This window comes from Calypte anna, chromosome 2 (genome assembly GCF_003957555.1).
Source record: "Calypte anna isolate BGI_N300 chromosome 2, bCalAnn1_v1.p, whole genome shotgun sequence".
NCBI classification, from domain to species: Eukaryota; Metazoa; Chordata; class Aves; order Apodiformes; family Trochilidae; genus Calypte; species Calypte anna.
The window spans coordinates 45,630,855-45,650,408 of record NC_044245.1 but is presented as its reverse complement, the minus strand read 5'-3'; the positions used below and the strand labels follow the sequence as shown (position 1 = coordinate 45,650,408).

At 39.0% G+C, this 19,554-nt stretch overlaps 1 protein-coding gene across 1 annotated transcript in view; it reads left to right on the top strand.

Annotated features, from left to right (window-relative positions):
• HECW1 (HECT, C2 and WW domain containing E3 ubiquitin protein ligase 1) overlaps nucleotides 1-19,554 on the top strand; it is a 251,826-nt gene that overhangs the window by 200,897 nt on the left and 31,375 nt on the right. The window contains exons 15-22 of the mRNA XM_030445676.1: nucleotides 572-706; nucleotides 4,506-4,611; nucleotides 4,814-4,910; nucleotides 6,796-6,879; nucleotides 7,950-8,059; nucleotides 10,230-10,350; nucleotides 11,720-11,833; nucleotides 14,629-14,781. Coding sequence (XP_030301536.1) covers nucleotides 572-706; nucleotides 4,506-4,611; nucleotides 4,814-4,910; nucleotides 6,796-6,879; nucleotides 7,950-8,059; nucleotides 10,230-10,350; nucleotides 11,720-11,833; nucleotides 14,629-14,781 — 920 coding nt within the window. The remainder of the gene's footprint in view (nucleotides 1-571; nucleotides 707-4,505; nucleotides 4,612-4,813; nucleotides 4,911-6,795; nucleotides 6,880-7,949; nucleotides 8,060-10,229; nucleotides 10,351-11,719; nucleotides 11,834-14,628; nucleotides 14,782-19,554) is intronic.

Genomic DNA, 19,554 nt, shown 5'->3' with positions numbered 1-19,554 from the left:
TAAGAGTGCAGACAAAACCTGTCACTTGTTTAACACAGCACATCAGGCTACTTTTTCACTAGAAATCAGTGAAGGTTTGGTTTAACCAGCACAACAAGCAATCAGAGTTATTTTCAAAGTGGAAAAACGTTCAAGAACCAATATTACAAAGCATAGTGGTGAACCTCTAGTTTCTGAGAACTATTCTGAGAACTATTCGCCAGACCGAAGGCAGTGAATTGGTTTAAGCCAATATTTAGATCTCTCATGACTGCAAAATTTGTCTCAGTGTCTTTGCCTCAAATGCAGCTTTGCTTAGTGACTTCTAGAACCACCAGATAGGCTAAAGCAATGTTCTTTGGTAAGTTTATTCTCTTCTGTATTGTTTATTTCATGGGCATTATACTTGATTTTGACCCACATAGCTTCAGGTATTTTCTAAGTCTTCTAGCTTCAGCTAAGAAAGTCTTGGCTAACTTCCATGGACTGTGCCTACATAGAGTGCTTCTGACATGTAATTGCCAGTAGTTTTCATGTTATGATGACACAATACCATCATCTTACCAAAAAAGATTTTTCCTATGTGTTTCAGTCTTTCTTCGTTGACCACAACAGCCGTGCTACCACTTTCATAGATCCCAGGATCCCACTGCAGAATGGTCGTCTCCCTAACCACCTGACTCACAGGCAGCATCTTCAGCGACTTCGTAGCTACAGTGCTGGAGAGGTAACAGTGCAAGTTTCAGTGCAATTACTTTTGACATCAGTCTTCTGTAGAATTAAAAGCACTACAATGTTTGAAATGTGATTAAACAGACTGCCTTGTGGATTTTTATCTTCCAAAAGAAAGAAGAGGTTTGGGTTTTTTTTATTTCCATAGCATTTACCTCAGAGTTTTCTGGTAATTAGGGTTTATATTTTGACCATTTTCAGAATATACTAATGAATAAGTAATATGAAATAATCAAAATTAAATTATGGCAAAATGTATTTTAAAAGAAAAATCTGTATTTGACATCCTAGTCTTGCTTTAGCAAAGGAAAGTCATTCCCTATTTCTGTAGCCTGATACTTAAGCAGACTTCTATCTTTCTGCATTACCCAATGTGACACTTCTCTGAAGATATATATGTGGAACTTTGCTTCCCTATCTTTCCGTCACATTAAATATCTTTCCTGTGTTTCATCAGAATGACTTTTATCAGTGAGGGGCATGGGCAGGACTGATAAAAGCATAAATCCTGGGTTTGTATTGTGGATTTAAAGAGGAAGAAGTACCAGCAATCAGATTCTTCATATGGCAAATCCATAGAGTTTGAAGATATGTAAAAATTGAAGCTGAATAGGAATAAAGATGAATTATGGCCAAAGGACCATCTTTTAACAGAAACAGCAAAATGCTTATGAAATTAAGATTAAAATCTACTGCAGCAGGATCAGTCTGGACACTTCCCACTGCCAAATGGGGTAGGGATCAGAAGCTGACTAGGGTGTGAGGTCAGTACTTCAGAACAAAGTGCATACTAGGCATGAGTAGCTTTGACAGGTTTTTCCTATTTTGGTTGAAAACAACATGTTTTCTGAAGACAGAAGTGTATCAATAGATGTGCTTCAGTCATATCTTACCACCAATTTAGAAACTTCCCTATGCCAACAGCCTGCAATTTAATGTTATTACTGTGACAATTATTGACATGAATGTGAAAGTCACCTGCATGATGATTAATGTTTGAGCCCATGCTAGCCTGGGTCTTGCTTACAAATTCACTGTATTAGAAAATTATTTTTATTAGAGAATAGTGTGCTAATCTAAATTAAATTATTTAATTAAATTAGATTATTTAATTAGCAAGTCAGTAGACAAGGCGATAGTGGTTAAACACTGAATTGGAGCAATCAAATGTACTATCTTAGCCAAAAGGTTGCAAAGAGGACTGTTAGCAAAACAGAAGTTAATTAGGCCAGTGGGAATTTTCATGTTGTGTTGCCAAAGAAGAATTGTTTAGAGGTGTAAGTGTGTAAAGACCATGATGCAAACACAGTATTAGTGATACCTAATGACTGGGATGAGAAGTACAGCACCACAGAATGTGCGTTTTATATTTTTAAGGTGTGTACAGAATGTGTGTATTTTTAATGTGTGTATTCTTACAATCTCAATTATTTTAGCTATTAAATCAGATTTGGAAAGAAGGGAAAGTGGAATTGATGGTTTCTCTTCACAGGCTCTAGGCATGTTTCCTTTCAGAATTCTTGCTTCATGAGAAATATGTTCAGGCACACAACTCAGCAGTGGAAAGCTGACCCCCCCAAAAAACAAAAAAAACAAAACCAAAACAAACAAAAAAATCAGGTGATACAAGTAAGGGGAGGTTCCAGTTGCAGGCTGGGCAGAAGTACCATGCAGTTCTCAAGTGACATGCAGATATAAGCTTGTGCTACTTCTTGTGGGAGATGGAGGTGTAATTCCTCTGTTACACCTCCCTTTTCCCCTTCCTACCTTCTGTTCAGTAAATCTATGTGTAGCAACGAGGGCATGGGTTTTGTTTTTGCCAAACAGGAGTCAGAGACCACCTTTAAAAACAGGCACGCTCTCCATCAGCACTGCAGGGGCTTAGGAGAGGCATCCTCACATGACCTCCAGAGCTCCCTGAGTGCAACACAGTACCTTAGCAGCATCCCTCACATGCTCGTTAGCAGCCAGTCACAGACCAGAGCGTGGCCTTGACTGTGCTGCCCAAGAAACTCCCTTGCTGGAAGAGCTTCATACCCATGTGGCAATGGATTATAGGGCACTTGTTGCACTGGAGCTGCCTCCTTCTTCCATGGTGTGGGGTCAATGCCATAAAGGCCACATGGTGCCTGTCAGAGTGGGCACCTGGGTCACAGGGCAAAGGCTGCCTAAGCCTGAGCTAAACTTGCAGTGTCAGTGGGCCCATGGTGTGTGAGAAGGAGGCAAAGGCAGGAGATTTAGCACAGCACAGAAGGACTTAGTGAATTGTGTACAACCTGCTTGAAATTTTTCCTGTTAATTCAGAAGTGAGAAGGATTGGACCAAGGGTAGCACATCCATCCATTAAATACTGCAGACTTGACTGTTCTCCCTGACATTGGGATAACTTGTAGTCAGCAGATGCATACCATTATAACATGGGTGCAAGTGAAATCACAGCTGAGCAAAAGATTTACTGTATACTTTCACAGCAGTTTTTTGTTTTCAATTACAGTATGTTTAATTTGAATCACTAAGATTTCTCGCTGTTTAACCTGTTTATTGACATTAAGTGCATTGACTTGTATCTTTTTACATACAAATATTTCATGCTTTATGTGTTCCAAATGCAACTTGCCAGTCACATTTAGCTTCTCAGCTCTCATTTATATCTAGTTGGAAGACCTGATATTTGGCCACACCACTGAAAATGGGCTGGCACCATTTGCTTATCTGCAAAGTTTAGCATTTAAACTATTGGACTAGGGGCTGCATCTTCCTGCAGTGGTTGCCAAATGCTACAATTTGTGCAGTGAGGAAAGAACAGCTGTTAGCCCAGCAGAATGATGATTACAAGTCCTAATGCATCTTGTCCTGATATAAGGTGTCCTTTGTCCTCACACTGATTTTGTAGCAGTGCTTCTCTGTTGGTTTCACCACTGCCATATTCTGAAGGAACACCTGTGAGAGAGACATGGGTTCCCCTTGGCTTTCATAAGTCACTGAAGAGTTACCCAGCAAGTACTGACTTACTGAGGAAAGTTTACCAGACCTCTTTGTATGGCTTTAATATCCTCATATCAAAGTGTTTTCCTATTTTCTAATGAATCTGTCTTCCTGACTTGATTTCCTTCACTAGAATCTGTATTTAGGAAAGTGCCATTCTGTATGATAGGTAGCAGTGATGCATTTCCGTCTTACTTCTCTTTTTATCAGCTCTTCAGAGTATGTTCTTTTTTTCAGTGCATACAATTCAGCTTCTGTTTCTGGTTATGCAAGTTAGGCAGGCTATTCCCCTTTTCTGTCCTGTGATCTGCATAGATCTTCCTTGTGTTCTTTCCAATATTAAATTTTACTTCAACAATGCTGACTGAACATGTTGCGGTGTTGGAGAGCTTTCTCTTTATTCAATTTAACATTTCTGTAAAAACCTTGAAGTAAATGTAGCTATGCTAGAGCAAGAAACAGTAGGGTATTACAGATATTTTTATTTGCAGAACTCCATTGCTGCAATGCCTTTATTAACTTACAGTTATTTCTGGATTCTGGTGCCTTCGCTGCAGCATCAGACAGGTGTGACAGATGTGGCTAGTGGTGTCCCACCATTAGGAAGCACAGCATTAGCTGCCATTTTTAGGTTTGCTGAAGTATAAAGCTCTAATTTTCATTCAGGCTTTGTGGCTTTCATTCAGTCAGCAACATAGACTGTTCTGAAGGTCACAGAAGTAAAATAAGAAACCTTTTTACTGACTGATGTGCTAACCAATGGTCAGTTCTGATGATTCTTTCTCTTTTCTTTTCCTCTGATGTCGTAGGCCTCTGAAGTCTCTAGAAACAGAGGAGTTGCTCTGTTGGCCAGACCAGGCAATAGTCTCGTAACAGCTATTCGAAACCAGCACCATCAGGAGGCATTACCTCTGGGTAAGCCAAGTCTCTCTTTTCTTTTCAAAGCAGTGCTCACAAAGATGCTTTTTAGAACATCTCATTAACTATATGCAGTGGTTCATGTTGCCCTGTGCCTCACTAGCAGTTCAGACAGTGTGGCCCTGCATAGTCACAGTTGTGACCAGGCCCCTTCAACAGTAAATAAAGGCTCTGTTGTTTGTTTTTTTTCCTTTTCCAGCTTACAATGACAAGATCGTTGCATTTCTACGCCAACCCAACATTTTTGAGATGCTGCAGGAGCGTCAGCCCAGCTTGGCCAGAAACCATGCACTCAGGTACCACTTATTTCCAGCCTGCTGAAAATAATATATAGAAATGTCGCTACTAACGAGTAGGTGTGGTCAACCATAATCTATGTAGACACTGTATTTATTTTCCACAGACACCCAAGAGTTAAAAGAACCAAAAAAAAAACTATGGGAAAATAGTGACATACCTATTTTCCACTGTAAGTATTACTGAGTAGCAGAAACTCTGTCATCACCTACAAGTACCACTTTGCTTTCGAATGACAGAGTTAAAATTGTGTTTGGATGGCAGAACCAGGAGTTTACATCATGCTTGGATTTACACCCATGCCATGATTTTATATACCCTAAATTTTATAAAGAAATAGGAACATAATGAAGTAGATTGAATGTCTGTCTTTAATCTTTCTCACTTATGATTTAAGGGTAGTCCTTTCCAAAGTAATTAAATTGTATCTTTCTTATGCTCATTCCTTTCCTAATAGGCTGAAAAGAAAAAAAAAAAAAAAAAGAAAGAAAAAAGGGAAAGGAAAAAAAAACGGAACCAAAAGCCAGTACTATTTAAACTATTCAAATTCATTCTAATTCCAAAGGTTACACTAATTTTTTTTGCCAAGACCTTAACCGATGTTAGTCTCAGCAATGCCATTGTGCACCAGCTAAGACTTTGACCAAGAATTTTGTTTGTACTATGCAGTAAAAAGTGCAGCTGAAGGACTGGTAAAGAAGGGAAGGAAGAGCAAGGGAAGGACCTTCAAGTTCCTGTGGTTCAGTTTCTGCTGATAGCCTTACTGACTCATTGGTTACTTGTGCGGGCCAGACAAGGAGTTCTTTGAGTGTGAGGGTTAGAATTCCTTCTCAGAGGAATTAATACATTCAAATCAAATGAGGGAGACAAAATTAAAAATTCTCCCAGTATTCCAGGTGTCCGTTTCTGTAACTGAGAATTTTTTATCTTGTCCATCAAATTATTCCAGACTTTTTATTTCTTTTTCAGCTGTAATTTGAATTCTTGTTTCCCAGAGAACAGATGATGCTTTTATCTCCTTTGGAGCAGAGTACAAAATTGACGAGTGGTAGGGACTAGACAGCTTAGCATAATGAGATTTGTAACAGGATATTGAGCCCTTCTACTCCAGGTCATTGCTTTATACCTTAGGTAAGGAGAGATCCAAAGCTACCAACTAATGCAGCAGGTCTTAAGCAAATTCCTAGGAGACAAATGTCTGCCTTTTACACACCTTGATTCTGTACTACATTGCATCCCCACCCAACAAGGTACCAAAACACATCCTTGACTTGAGGTAGAATCCTTTGACTTGATTCTAGAGTAAATATTCTTGGACCACTGCAGTGCTTTAGAAACACACTGAAAGATTGTGATGTAGATCTGTATCTTCCATGGTGCTAACCTGATGATATGTCCTATCATGTGTTTCCCACTCTCATTAGCACTCGTTAAAGCAACAAAATCGTGTGTGGTTTTACACAAGTCCTGTGTGATCTATTAATACCAAGTATGTGTTACAGTGTTATTTACCAGATGGAACTAACAGAAGTAAAGGAAGTGGTATTATGTGAAACTCAGTTAATGAAAGGTGGTATATCAGTTGTAGCCTTAAACAAAAAGTCTGTGTCAGTGACCTTAGCTCTGGTGCTATGTATAAGCCTGAGGGGCTAAGAAACTGGTTTTTAAAATGTGGTATAAAATTGCTTGCTTTTGGATTAGGAATCTGGGTGATGTAAGTAAAATCTTTTTTTGCAAGTTTATTATTTTTTTAAGGAAAGGAACAGAATTAGCAAAATACCAAGGAATGACAGATTTCTGTGTAGTTCGTGCCTTGATAATGGCATGTTTTCTTCTTTGTTTTTTCTTTCTACTATTGTCAATAATATATAATTTACTTTTCAGGGAGAAGATCCATTACATTCGTACAGAAGGCACACATGGGCTTGAAAAGTTGTCCTGTGATGCAGATTTAGTAATTCTGCTGAGGTAATCAATATGAACAAAAGTATAATGTCAATACTTATGGTACCATACAAGCTGGCTGGCTCTTTCTCAGCATAGTTAAAAAGATTTTGTTGAATGTCCCAGTTATTTTTAATTAGAGTAGGATTCAATGTTACTGCTAGTCACTAAAAATAGTTCAGCCATTAAGTTCAACTCTCACTTCCTGGAAGGCAGCCTCCATTAATGCCATAAAGTCCATTCCCAGCCAGCTCATTCAATATAGCTTTTACCATCAAGGAGCGGATGAAAAAGAATCCAGTCAAAATACTTCTTTTTAAGGAAAAAAAATCTTGTTTCCTTAAGTTGGTTTTTTTTAAGAGGAAAAAACTTGTCTTTCTCAATCCAATAAATAATTTGTAAAAAAAACCAACTCTCTCATTAAGTTACTAGTTCTAGTGCAGCAGTGCTTCCTACACACAGAGGGCCAGGACACACTAATGAGACCTCCGTGTGCGGTGTGGTGAACATCATTTGCCTAATGTAGAAAAGGCTTTAATTTTTACTGGCACCAAGGACCTTGGTCTCTACATCCTAGCTACTTCTGTTTAGCACAGATAAGGACTTATTTTATTGTCTTGGTCTTACATGGAAAACATTGGATTACCCAGGTGGTTTTGGTATGCTATACAGCACTGCCTAAGATTACTTCAAGCACTGCTTGAAGATTACAACTTATTGCCGTTAACTTAATCCAAATGGACAAATAGCTGAGCTATATGAAAAAGTGTGACCCAAGAAAAACAACCTGGAAGACAAATGTGTATCTTTGCTTCTCACTTCTAACTTGTTGAAGTTGTTCTTGTTCACTACATAGCCTCAGATCTTTACTTTCTATCAGCAGAATGAGGCACTGTGTTAGCACAAAAAAACTAATAAAATTGATTTTGTTGTTCTTTGTTACCCGTTTTGGGGAACTTGTGGATTTATGAATTTATGAGTTCAGAGATGTACCCTAACTTATGACCACAGCAGAGCTGCACCATACAAGATATTTTCATTCCTTCATGTGATGAATGTGAACTGATATTCTCCCTATCACTTTTTCCATACAGCCTTTTTGAAGAGGATATTATGTCCTACATACCACTGCAGGCTGCCTTCCATCCTGGTTACAGTTTCTCTCCTCGCTGCTCACCCTGTTCATCACCCCAAAATTCTCCAGGTAAGAGGATGGGGAAAATAATATAAAACCCCATTTTTAATTTGTGGTATTCCTCATAATGAATGCAAATAGACAGTTTAGAAACCAGTATCATTTGTCAGCCTGCTAACTTCAGTGCCCACTCTGAATCCAACCCCAGTTGCTTTTTTTTTTTTTTTTGCTGGCTCAGTTGCCATTGCTGTTATGTGTCTGCTGAAATGTTAACACTAGATGAAGCACCAAGATCAGAAATTGTCCTTATGGAAGAAGGTATTTTCTTGCTTTTTTTTGTAGTTGGAAAGGATTAGAATAAGAGAATGGTATACCCCAAACATAACTAACTGATGGAAGCACATTCATGTTATATGACAGGAGCAAAAGCAGTTTCCAAATCAAAGGTGAATTGCAATACTTCCAATACTCCTGTAAAGTTCTCTCCTCCCCTCGCTGTTCCAAAGACTTCCCTTCTTCCCAAGACTCATCTACTTTAAGACCTGAGGGGATCATCTCAGTCATCTAGTTTGACCTCCTGTGTTGAGCCCATTGACTTAGGCTTGACAAGAAACATATTTTCCAGAACGACATGCTGTCTGAGGAGGTTATCTCCAGCTGTGGAGTGTCTCTGTAGTTATTGTTTATGCTATAGAAATTTGAAGAGCTAATGTCTCCCTTCTGCCAAAATATACAACCCCCACTGCAATGGCTGTGTCCAGTGGCCATTTTGAGACAATCAACAGGAATGTGATCGTAAGAAATCCATTTTTGGCTGAGCTTTTTAAACATTCATTTAAATCATCTAATTTCAAACAAAATTAATGAACACAAGACATTCAAATCCCAGACATGGCTGTGGACGGTTTTTTTATGTGAAAAAGTTAAATGCTAAACTTTTGTCTGTCGAGGCGTAGTGTTTTGTTAGACTCACATTTTCATTAAGAAATTTTAACACCGTTTTAATACCGTTCCCCTTCTCTACTTCAGGACAGATCATAAACAAGTCTCCTGCAAGACAAAAATTTAAGTATTAGGTGAGAAGGTGACTTGGGAGAATGTTAGAAAAGCTGCACTTGTCTTTACCTGTTCTTGTGACAACACAAAAAGGGCAAATATTAATTTTTGGTAACACACTGTCTGCTTGCTTTTTCTGTCACTGGTTACATAACCCATGAGAATGCCCATGCTGTTACGTCACAGGGGAAGGAAAAAATTAAGGGAAGAAGTGTTGCAAGGAATTCTCTTTATGCTACCTCTAAATAGGCCTTTATGTTTTACCAGCAGAGACAATTAGTAATTTCCTTCCCTCCTGGCAACGATGTTATTTTTTTGCTTCCACTAAGCGTAATTTTTTTTTTTTTTTTCCTTCATGTGGAGGTGTTTCTGCCAGAATTCTCATAAAATGTCCTGGTTTTATTGTCTTCTGTAATGAGACAGGGAAATGGGATTTCCTGGATCCATTCTTTGACTCTTTATGGCATGGCACTTGTTCATACAAAAGGGCTAATCAGCTACTTTGAGAATGCAGACTTCTAAACTAAAGAGGTCCTAAACTGCTGAAAATCTCCTGTATGTGTGAATCGTAATAGGAAAATGTAGCATTTCATGCTGACAGAAATCCTTCTCAATGCCACAAAGGGGGTTTGTATTGATAGCTGGAGGTGTTTAATATACAGTCAGGTTAACACAGGGAAACCTGATTCCCAGCTTGGCTAGGGTGCTAGGCTCCAGTGAGGAGCACTGCTTTGATCTCCAGAGGCTTAATCCTGCCAAGTGAGGAGATCTCCTATATAATGCAAAAGAGAGATCTCTTAGAAGTGCAAAAGGGAAAGCAAACCTAAATTCCCATATGAGTGGGAGATGTGTCATTCTATTTCATGATTTTTTATCCTGAATTTCTGTTCAGATCAATTACTGCTTTAGAGGCTGAGGCAACACAAAGGCACACACAAGGTGTGTTTAAGGATTCTTTTAGTGAAGAAGATGTAGCACCCCGGAAGTCATTGCAGTCACTGAATTGTAGGAACTTACAACTCTATTAATACCAGAAAGAACAAAATTAATACCGAGTACATTGTATACCTGTAAAAAGTTCCTAATGAATTTTTCAGGTAGTGCTATCTGGAAGCATCAACTGAATTATTTGGAAAAACTTAAAGCCCCTTACACTTTAGGATGGTGTTTATTTTCCCACCAGGACTGCAGCGAGCAAGTGCAAGAGCACCTTCTCCATACAGGAGGGACTTTGAAGCCAAGCTGCGTAATTTTTATCGAAAACTTGAAGCCAAAGGGTATGGGCAAGGTCCAGGTAAAATTAAGTAAGTATTAAGTTACTAAAATAGTCTAATATAACACAGTTTTGTCTTTATCATTATTCATGAACTAAGAAACTGATAGGTAGTGGAAAACACCACCAGAGATTTCATTTGGGACATGAATCATCAGGGTGAGATGAGATCTTAGTATATCTTGCAAAGAGTGACCTTCAAGAGGCTTCTGTGTTGAATTTTTCTTTCTTAGAGATTCATATTCTCTCACATTCCCATTCCCTACCTATTTAACTGGAATGTTAGTATTCCTGCCTTTGAATTGCTACTAGGAAAATTAGGCATTCAGGCACACATTCACCAAAGGATATTCACAACTATGTTGTTGTAATGATGGAGTGACTCCAAATCCTTTGAATATGCATAATGGTGTAACTCAGGACCAGAGTATGACCCTACCACAAGTTACATGCACATTTAACTTTGAGTAGATCTTTGTGTTGATAGTCCCCCTGAGAGATTTATGCCTCTCTTTGTACTCCTAGGGGATATCTGTCACTTGGTGGTAGAGTTTGCTTTCCAAACATGTTGTTTGTACTTCTGTTTCATCTAGTTATCCAATTTGGCCACAAGACTGTATGTTTCTAAGGTATTTTCTGGGCATCTGGTTGAATTTATGCATCAGGTTGGCTTCTTACCAAGTCACATCTGTTGTGGAAAAAATAAGTATGAAGCCAGGCCATTGATTCCAGGCAAATGTGATCATCAAAATATTCTTACGGAGCTGGGGGGTACTAGACATTGGTTAGCTCTTTTGGTGTCCTGCTAAGTGGGCCCAAGGCAGACACAAAATACATTTTGGAACATCTGCCTTAAAATGTCCGTAAACATACGAACAAGAAAGACTTCTTGCACAGAGGGTGTTTAAATGTACTATTCATGAGGTTGTTCTAGAGGTTGGCGGGGGAGTGAGGTGTGTTATATAGACAGAGGCTAATACTCCCTTTGCTTACCCTGCTACAGAAGCAGTAATTCCATGGACTTTCAATAGATTAAATCCAGGAAGAGGAAGAGTTTGGGGCCAGTTTGAGAAAGCTCTGACCTCATGTATACAAGAAACTCACAGCTCCCTCTGCCATACAAATTTATACACAGCTGGTGTTATAGAGAGTCTCTAGAGAAACACTTTTAACCTAATCACAGCATTGTGAAGAAATTCACCTTTGAGACATATAGAAAAGCCTGATGAAACAACTCACTCAAACCCCATAATGGTCAAGTAGCATGTGCACCAGTGGATGCAACTTTATTAACTTCTCTGAGAATGAATGCCTCTCTTTGCCAGCTCTTGTTTACCTTCAGTCTCCCAGGCTCACACAAGACTCAGTCATTAGATCTCTGTTTTTGCCTCCCTTTGCAGGTTAATTATACGGCGTGACCACTTGCTGGAGGGCACCTTCAACCAGGTAATGGCATACTCACGCAAGGAGCTCCAGCGGAACAAACTCTACGTCACGTTTGTTGGCGAGGAAGGGTAGGGAATCACTAAATGCTATTAGTTTTGAAGTAGCTGTTATGTTGCCAAACGCTTAAAGGGTTGACTAAGGCTGTGTCTCTCTTGTTACGTTTCTTTGGTTTTGTTCTACCTCGAAGTGGTTCATCTTAATGAGCTCAAACATTTTTTAAAAATAACAATAGCAATAATACTTCATTTTCCTGCAGACCTTCCATCTGGATGCCTCAAAGTGACAATTTAAGTGGTTAAACCTAATGCCATCTGGTTGCCATGGATGTTTTGACTGGCTGGAAGGCAAAGCTGGGCTACAGGCCCATGTTTACACACTGAATCAGTTTTGGGGCTACAATTAGGGACCAGACCTTTATCACCTTACTCTAGAAGAGTTACTCTAACTCTTCAAAATGGATCTGATTCTGCTTCAAATTTGTTTTCTTTACATACTATCTAATAATCTATTATCCACGTATGGATTTTTTGTTTCTGGCTGAAGTGAGAAACATGAATGCTGTTCAGTTCTTATAGTTTAATCCACCCAGTTGAGAGCTGAAAGTAATAGAGGTCTCTTGAGAAGGCCTTTTCTCAGGAGACTTTCTGCCAGCCTTACAAATTCATGAGCTGTTCTTGTACAATTAAAGCCAGCCTCTAACCTTTCGTTTCCAAATTTGAACAGAATCTTTCAAAGCCCCCCTGGCTCACCTCAGGAGTTATGTTGTAACTGAGGTTTAATCCATGTGCTTTTATGATGGGAAGACTATTGTGCTTATTTGCAGTTCTCCATCTAACAAAAGCTTGAAATTGTATTTCAGTAGCTTTTAAAATAAAAAAATAAAAACACATGGTTTCATTATTTCAATTCTAAAGATACCAGAGCAGTAAGGCTCTGGGGCAGTTCTTGGCATGTCCTGCAACTGCTGACACCATCATCTCCTAGGTGGTATGTCAAGTGAATAGCTTCTGCTGAGCTGCTTTTCTGGGGACATATTGGGTCCTGCAGGAAGCAGAAGTCACCGATCTCAAAGAAAGTCTGTCAGTGACCTCAGTATCAGGGGTTTTCTTAACTCTTATGGATTCAGTGTTATTTAACAAATATAGTCTTTCACAGCTGGTTTTGCTTCTGGCTTGGAAGGAAAGCATAAACATGCAGCATACCTCAGTTTGCATATTTGGAATAGCATTCTAGTACCCTATGGACAAAGTTATGTGGATTCCCCACATCTCTAATAACTTTTGCTGTGTGTGGCACAGTATCCTCAGGAGAAATTGCAAACCAATTTGATTTGCAAATTAATTCATTCTTCACTGATTCATTTACATCTGAAGATACATCCCTCCAGGGGTTCTGCTGTTTAATGCTAATATAGGTTCTGCTGGAGAGACTCCAAGATATCAATTTCCTACTGAAAAAAAAGAGTTGATGCTGCATGGCTGCATGATGCTATATAGGCACAGCTTCCCATGTGTTTCAAAGCTAAAATGGCGTTGAAAATTAACTGTGAAGGCATTATGATGAGTTAATGTGTTGCTCAGAAATAGTCTCTCTGTGGAGGTTTTTGAATATAGACAGGTATTGTTTGTAGTTCTTTACTCCAGTCATCATTAGGCTTAGCCCAGTATTTTAATGTCCATTGAACCGGATCTGTTACATGGTTTCTACTAGAGGTTCATATGGACTTATTATCATCTCCTTTTCCTGTTGTGGCTTTAGTCTCACCACATGATCTGAGACCTGAAGCTGCTCAAAGAGAAAAGTACTGTATCTCCAAATGTAAAACAGAGGAGGATTGGTCAGCCTGACCTTTATCATACTTCTGGTTGTGCAAATCAGTCATTTAGTCCCTTGTGGTTTCCTTGTGCTTCTGTAAATTCAAACATCATACCACACATTCTGATCCAGCTGCAGAGTTTTCCACTTATTTTACATTTGTTAGAAGAAGGAATAGTGCCCGCATCAGAAAATCTGTTGGCATATGCAATACATGTCTACAAAGCAGTTGTTCATATTGCTACATGTGCATTTATTTTATATCAAAAACCTACTTACCATTGTTAGAGGATGATCTGTGTTTAATAAATAAATCACTGTTGGGCTTAATGCATTTATGAAGCTTTTATTTTTATTTTTTCCAAGTTGAGTTAATTGTAATCAACTTCATAGCTTGATTTAAAAGTTGGGTTGAAATAAAACAAGGAAAAAAGGTGATTTTACAGAGCAAAATCCTGCAACAGCAAAGTACAGCTTAAGGTGTACCCAGTGTATTTAAAAGTGTCAGAAAAGTAGAAGAGCTTGGATGGAACAACTGAGGAATCACAGTTATATCTAGACACAGTTCTGCTGGGACTTGGTCTTGTTCAACATTGACCTTTAGGTTATACCTGTATCTGAGAAAGCATCCTTGGGATTAGATCGTGTCTTTGGTTACATCTCAGTGTAGGAGAGTAAGAACAGTTTCTCCTTCAGTCTGGGCTGTCGGGTCTGTGAACCCAGGTGGTCATAGGCAGTTCAAATCCACTCACTGAAGAGCTATCCCTCTGCTAGCCAGCCAGCAAAGACAGGGCTGAGCTTGTTCCAAAGGAAAAGAAACTACTTAAAGGATGTGTCTGAGTTATGATTCCTCCCAGATCAACCTGAATGCTGGTAAAGTTTCAGCATCATGACTTATAAGGGCTTAGAATCAAGAGAGGGAAGATCACCTGAAACACCTGACTGCACAGGGTTGGTTGTAGACACTAGACCAATGCAGGCAAAACCTAGGAAATATACTCAAATGAGAATGAACCTCATTTTATCTTTTTTACCTTTTCCTTTCCAGGTTGGACTACAGTGGCCCCTCCCGAGAATTCTTCTTCCTTCTGTCACAGGAGCTCTTCAATCCCTATTATGGGCTGTTTGAGTATTCAGCCAATGACACTTACACTGTACAGATCAGCCCCATGTCTGCCTTTGTTGAAAATCACCTGGAGTGGTAAGAATATTTTATGCAAAATTCAACAGTCCTTTTAAAGCACTACAGGAAGGGAAACAGAAAGCACAAAATAGGCCAGTTTAGACTAGACAACACACAAATATTGCTTCTGGTGGGAAAAAGTGAACAGTAGCTTTGGGGAAGGAAGAGAGGGATTAAGTGTAAATACAAAAGCAGGCTCTGAAAAAGGAGTTGTATGAGGTGCTACTATTAAAATGTGCTGCTCACATTACTTGGACTTGATGTTTGTGTACTTCTGTGGGAATGGGCAAACGACTGGGAGAAGAGCTCTGCTTAACATGGGGCTCCTCTCCTTGGTCCCTTTATGAGAAAAACAACTGTGGTCTTTCTGTACATCAGGCAGCACTGCTTGGAAGCTATACAGTGTTCTCGAAGCCCCACGTTTTTGCTCTGTACCCACTGAAGGCCTTAGAGAAGGCCCAGTGAAAGCATTTCCTTTTTCTCCCCTGACGGTGTCCCTGCTTGTGTGTGGCAAGGTCAGCAGAGCCAGCAGGCACTTCACTTTATCAAGTATGTGTGCAAACAGACAAATTGTCGATCCTATTTATCAAAAATTCTGAATGTGTATTGTGATCTCCTCATTTTTCTATCTGCCTCCAGATCTATCTTTGGGAGTAGTTTTCCCTTTGATAGTTTCAGATGTGGTTCAGTGAAGCATGGGCTGCCAGCCCTGGGCGTCGTTTGATCCTTTGTGGGATTTCACTGTGTCAAAGAAATGCAGCCACAAGGGTTTGTTCCTATGATGTTTTTCTTTGCCTAACCAAGTTCACTGGCTCCTCTCAGAGACTGTTTTTTAACATGGAAGGCAGTTCAGGCCCCTTTAAATTGCAAATAGCACATGCCTTTCTATTCTTGTAAACATCTCCTCCTCTGCTTTGGCTTACTGTGGGCAAGAGATTGAGAACAAATAAAAGGCTGTACCATCACCTCTATTAAGGCTGGAATGGAAAAAATGGGTTGTTGCTGGGACCTGCCATGGTCTCTGAATGTATTTTTTTTTTAATTTTATTCCCATTATCACTTCCAGCAGTGGTGCATTATGCTAACAATGATCCTTGCATTGGACTCTGTCTCTGCTGAAAATAGCAGGAAGAAAGCAGCTTAGTTCTTACAGCTCGACAAATTTTTAAAGGTATCTTGAGCATACAGAACAGCAGAAAGGCACCTAATAAGATTTTCTGTACTAGTTAACATTTAACTCAGAAATCAATGTTAGTCAGGCACCTAGGATAGTATTTCTCCAACTACATGTATCTATTCTTGGATACAGAAGGCTATTTGGGCTTTGGACATTTTTGCTTTTCTTTCTTTAGGAAAGCACAATGAAATCCCTTGGCCTGCAGAAGAAAAAATTGCTATGAACAAAAAGTTTTGTATGTAAAGTAGCTTAAATAGGGCAAGATTCCAGAGCACAAGGGAAAGATAAGCATTCCAGTAAATGCATGGAAATACTTCTTGAGATTGTTATGGAAATAACTGGCTGCAACCAGCAGTTTGTAATTAGTCCAATAGGTTTCATGGTTGGCTTGTAGATAATTAGACATTCTAAAAGTTCGTATGCTCTCTCTGTTGACTTATCTCAGGTATTCACATGTAACCCTACAGGAAAGTATTTAGAAGTCTGTGCAGTCAGCTAAAATAGGATTTGGACGTATCTTTTTAAAACTCAAAAGTACAATTCTTCCATTGTAGTACAATTCTTCCATTCTTTCCAGAAAAAAAAAAGAAAGGTTTTATTGAATAACTTCTGAGAGAGCACTGTAGTAACTTGCTTGTCATAATTTGCTCATGGGGAATAGGGTTTTCTGAAGTTCTCAAACTTTCTTTTCATCAAAGTCAGTGCTAAAATTTATGTTTCTCACATTTACTTGTTGATATGACTCCAGAAGAACCTCCTTCTTCTAACATGCAAGAAATAAAGATTATTTTACTGTTCCCACATCTGTCATGAGACATTAGCTAAAACAGATGGATGAATCTGTGACTCTAGAGTAAGGCCCAGGGTCACAGATAATTAATATTCATGGTCTTTCCAAAGCTTGAAGTTGATGTCAGTCATGAAAACCACACAACCACAATTGGTTTAGATTTGCAGATTTCTTGAACTGTATGCCTCTTGGTCCTGTAGGGCTTTTCATTTATGTGGAATCCACCCTTGACATGTTTTTCTATAGAGCAATTGTGTAAGACTATCCAGACACAGCTATATTAAGAAGCAGGACTAGCAAAAAAATTCCCTCAAAATTATTTGACATTTTCTCTTCCTCAAGTGAACAGTGGCAACTTTGAGATAAATACAACAAACTGGAAAGATGTGACGTTTTGTTCACATTGGCAGAATTGAGAAACACACTGCTCTTTTTCCCCCTTCCTAAAAATTACAGTTCTGCCCCTGTTAATGGCTTATTTCATGCTTTGCTCTTTGTACAAACAGTATTCTGAGTCCAAAATGAGCACATCAAAGAACCGAGTAGTTGTATGTATGCCAAGTTAAGAAAGAGACATAATGACTGGAAAATATTTCTCATTTATGGAGAAACTGAGATTTAACACCTTTCCTGCAAGCTTCCATTGAATAAGACTTTTTCCTTCAGTTAACATATGTGCCTCCTGAACACACAAATTAAAAGGCATCACATATTTTCAAATTTTAGAAAAAAATGTTAAATCCCCCTGTATCTAAAAAGACACAGTTGTATCTCTCTAGACTTAAAAAGTTTGATGATACACATTTTTATCTGCATGCTACAGGATGTACCTGAAGCTCATATCCAGAAGAGCTGCTTTTAATCCGTGCCAGTAACGAGCCATTCTATCTGATCTAGGTAATGTGTCTAGCTCTTTACCTGGATATTTGAAAACATGTTCTAAAATACTATTTACATCCCAACTTAAGGTAGTTTTCACTTCTCCAAGTAAGTGGGCAAAATGTGGCAGCTGTTACATATTATATAAGTGAAAAGAAGAATAGCCCAGAAGGAATATTCTTGTCTTTGTTCTTGATCAGGTGTTTTGGGCAACTGAGGTAGGGTAAGTCACTGAAAAATCCTTCTCAGGTTTTGCTCAATATGCTGGGAGACAGAGTAGTGGGGAATAATAAATGTTTGTATCACAACCTCACACAAAGTCAGAGGTGTAATGCTCAGTGCAGCTCCATAATATTGAGGTCTTACTAATAAATGCCTCCCAGTAGTTTGCCACATTTCCCAATTTCCTCCCTGCTAACAATCCTTTGAATGAGTTTATGCTGACTTTCAGTTCCCTGCAGCATTGAAGCACTGAGGTCCAGAATGGCCCATATTAGAGGACAGACTGAAGTACTTTTTACTGAATACCTAAGATTTTACTGAATATATTAAATCTCATTTTCACAAAAAATAAATTAAAAAATATAAAAGTTGGATGGGTAAATGAGCCCTGAGAGAAGAAAAGCCCTGACACATGATAGATGGTGGAAATATGTTTCTAAATTTCGGGAACAAACCCTCTAGTTCCAGAGTTTGCATAGTCTCAAATCCTCATGTGGGTCACTGGTTACTCTCAATGTCTCCTGGCATCTGCTCTCTACAGCTCATTCAGCCTGCATTGTAACAGAGTGATTTGTCAAATGATGCTGTGATATTCTGTAGTTTTCCACAGGTGGTCTTTATTTTGTGTATCATTTTGCATAGAATTATCTTGTTCAGCTCTAGCTAAACAAAATGGTAAACTGAGTGTTGGTTTCTGTGGTGATTTCTGTATCACTTCCACCAAACCTGAAGAGTATTATCTCTGTGCTGTTTCATTGGTCATGTGTCTATCAGTTTCAGATATTTATGATTTGGCTGTCATCGTAATGTAACTTAAGTTCTGCTTCTTAGAATAGAGCAATTCTCAGTGTCTTCTCTTGAACTTGCCCTCCCTGCTGTTAGCACTTCATCTGATAGTGACAGGAGTTCCATTGCCTTTTCAGTTCAGAAAACACAGTGTTCACAAACTGCTGCCATGTGGAAATCCAATTTCTCTTTCTTCATGTCTCTGAGTGAGCCAGAGGTTTTTTCTTCACAGCAGTCCTGCACCCAGGAGCAGTCCAATGAAGTAATATAATTCACCCTTCTTCTAGAGGCAGCACTGTACTAGAATCATAGAATGGCAGTCAGCTGCACCAGGCATTTTGTCCTCAGATCACTTGCCTTGTCTTTTATCTGACTTGCACGAGCAAACCATTTTACATCATCTATTTTTGAGGGTTTTTGGTTCATTTCATGTTTGTAAATGTAAACCCACAGCCAGCAATGTGAAAAGGAGCCCAGTTTCTACACAGAAGATCAGATGGCCTAGACAGATAAAATAATTCACAGATACTCATTTGGAGATCTGAGGAATGCTAACTTGAACCATCTTTTTCTGTGTTGTTGTAACAAATTAATAGCAGTGAGGGGCCTTTCTTTTAACAACCAGGCATTTGTGGACCTTTCTGTGATACTTACATAGCCCAAGAGAAGTACAGCTGTGTCACAGTGCTCTTGAAATTATTTACAGCTTGCATCCTGTATCCACCTCAGAAAAGTCCTATTGTGGCTTGCTCATTTCATAGAATGATAGAATGTCAGGGTGGAAGGAACCATCATCTGGTCCAGCCTTTTTAATATTATTGTGTATATGATATGTCCCAGCACCCTGTTGAGCTGAGACTTGACACTTTCCAAAGTGGGGGAATCCATCATTTCTCCTGGGAGACCATTCCAGTGTCTGACTGTCCTCATAGTGAAA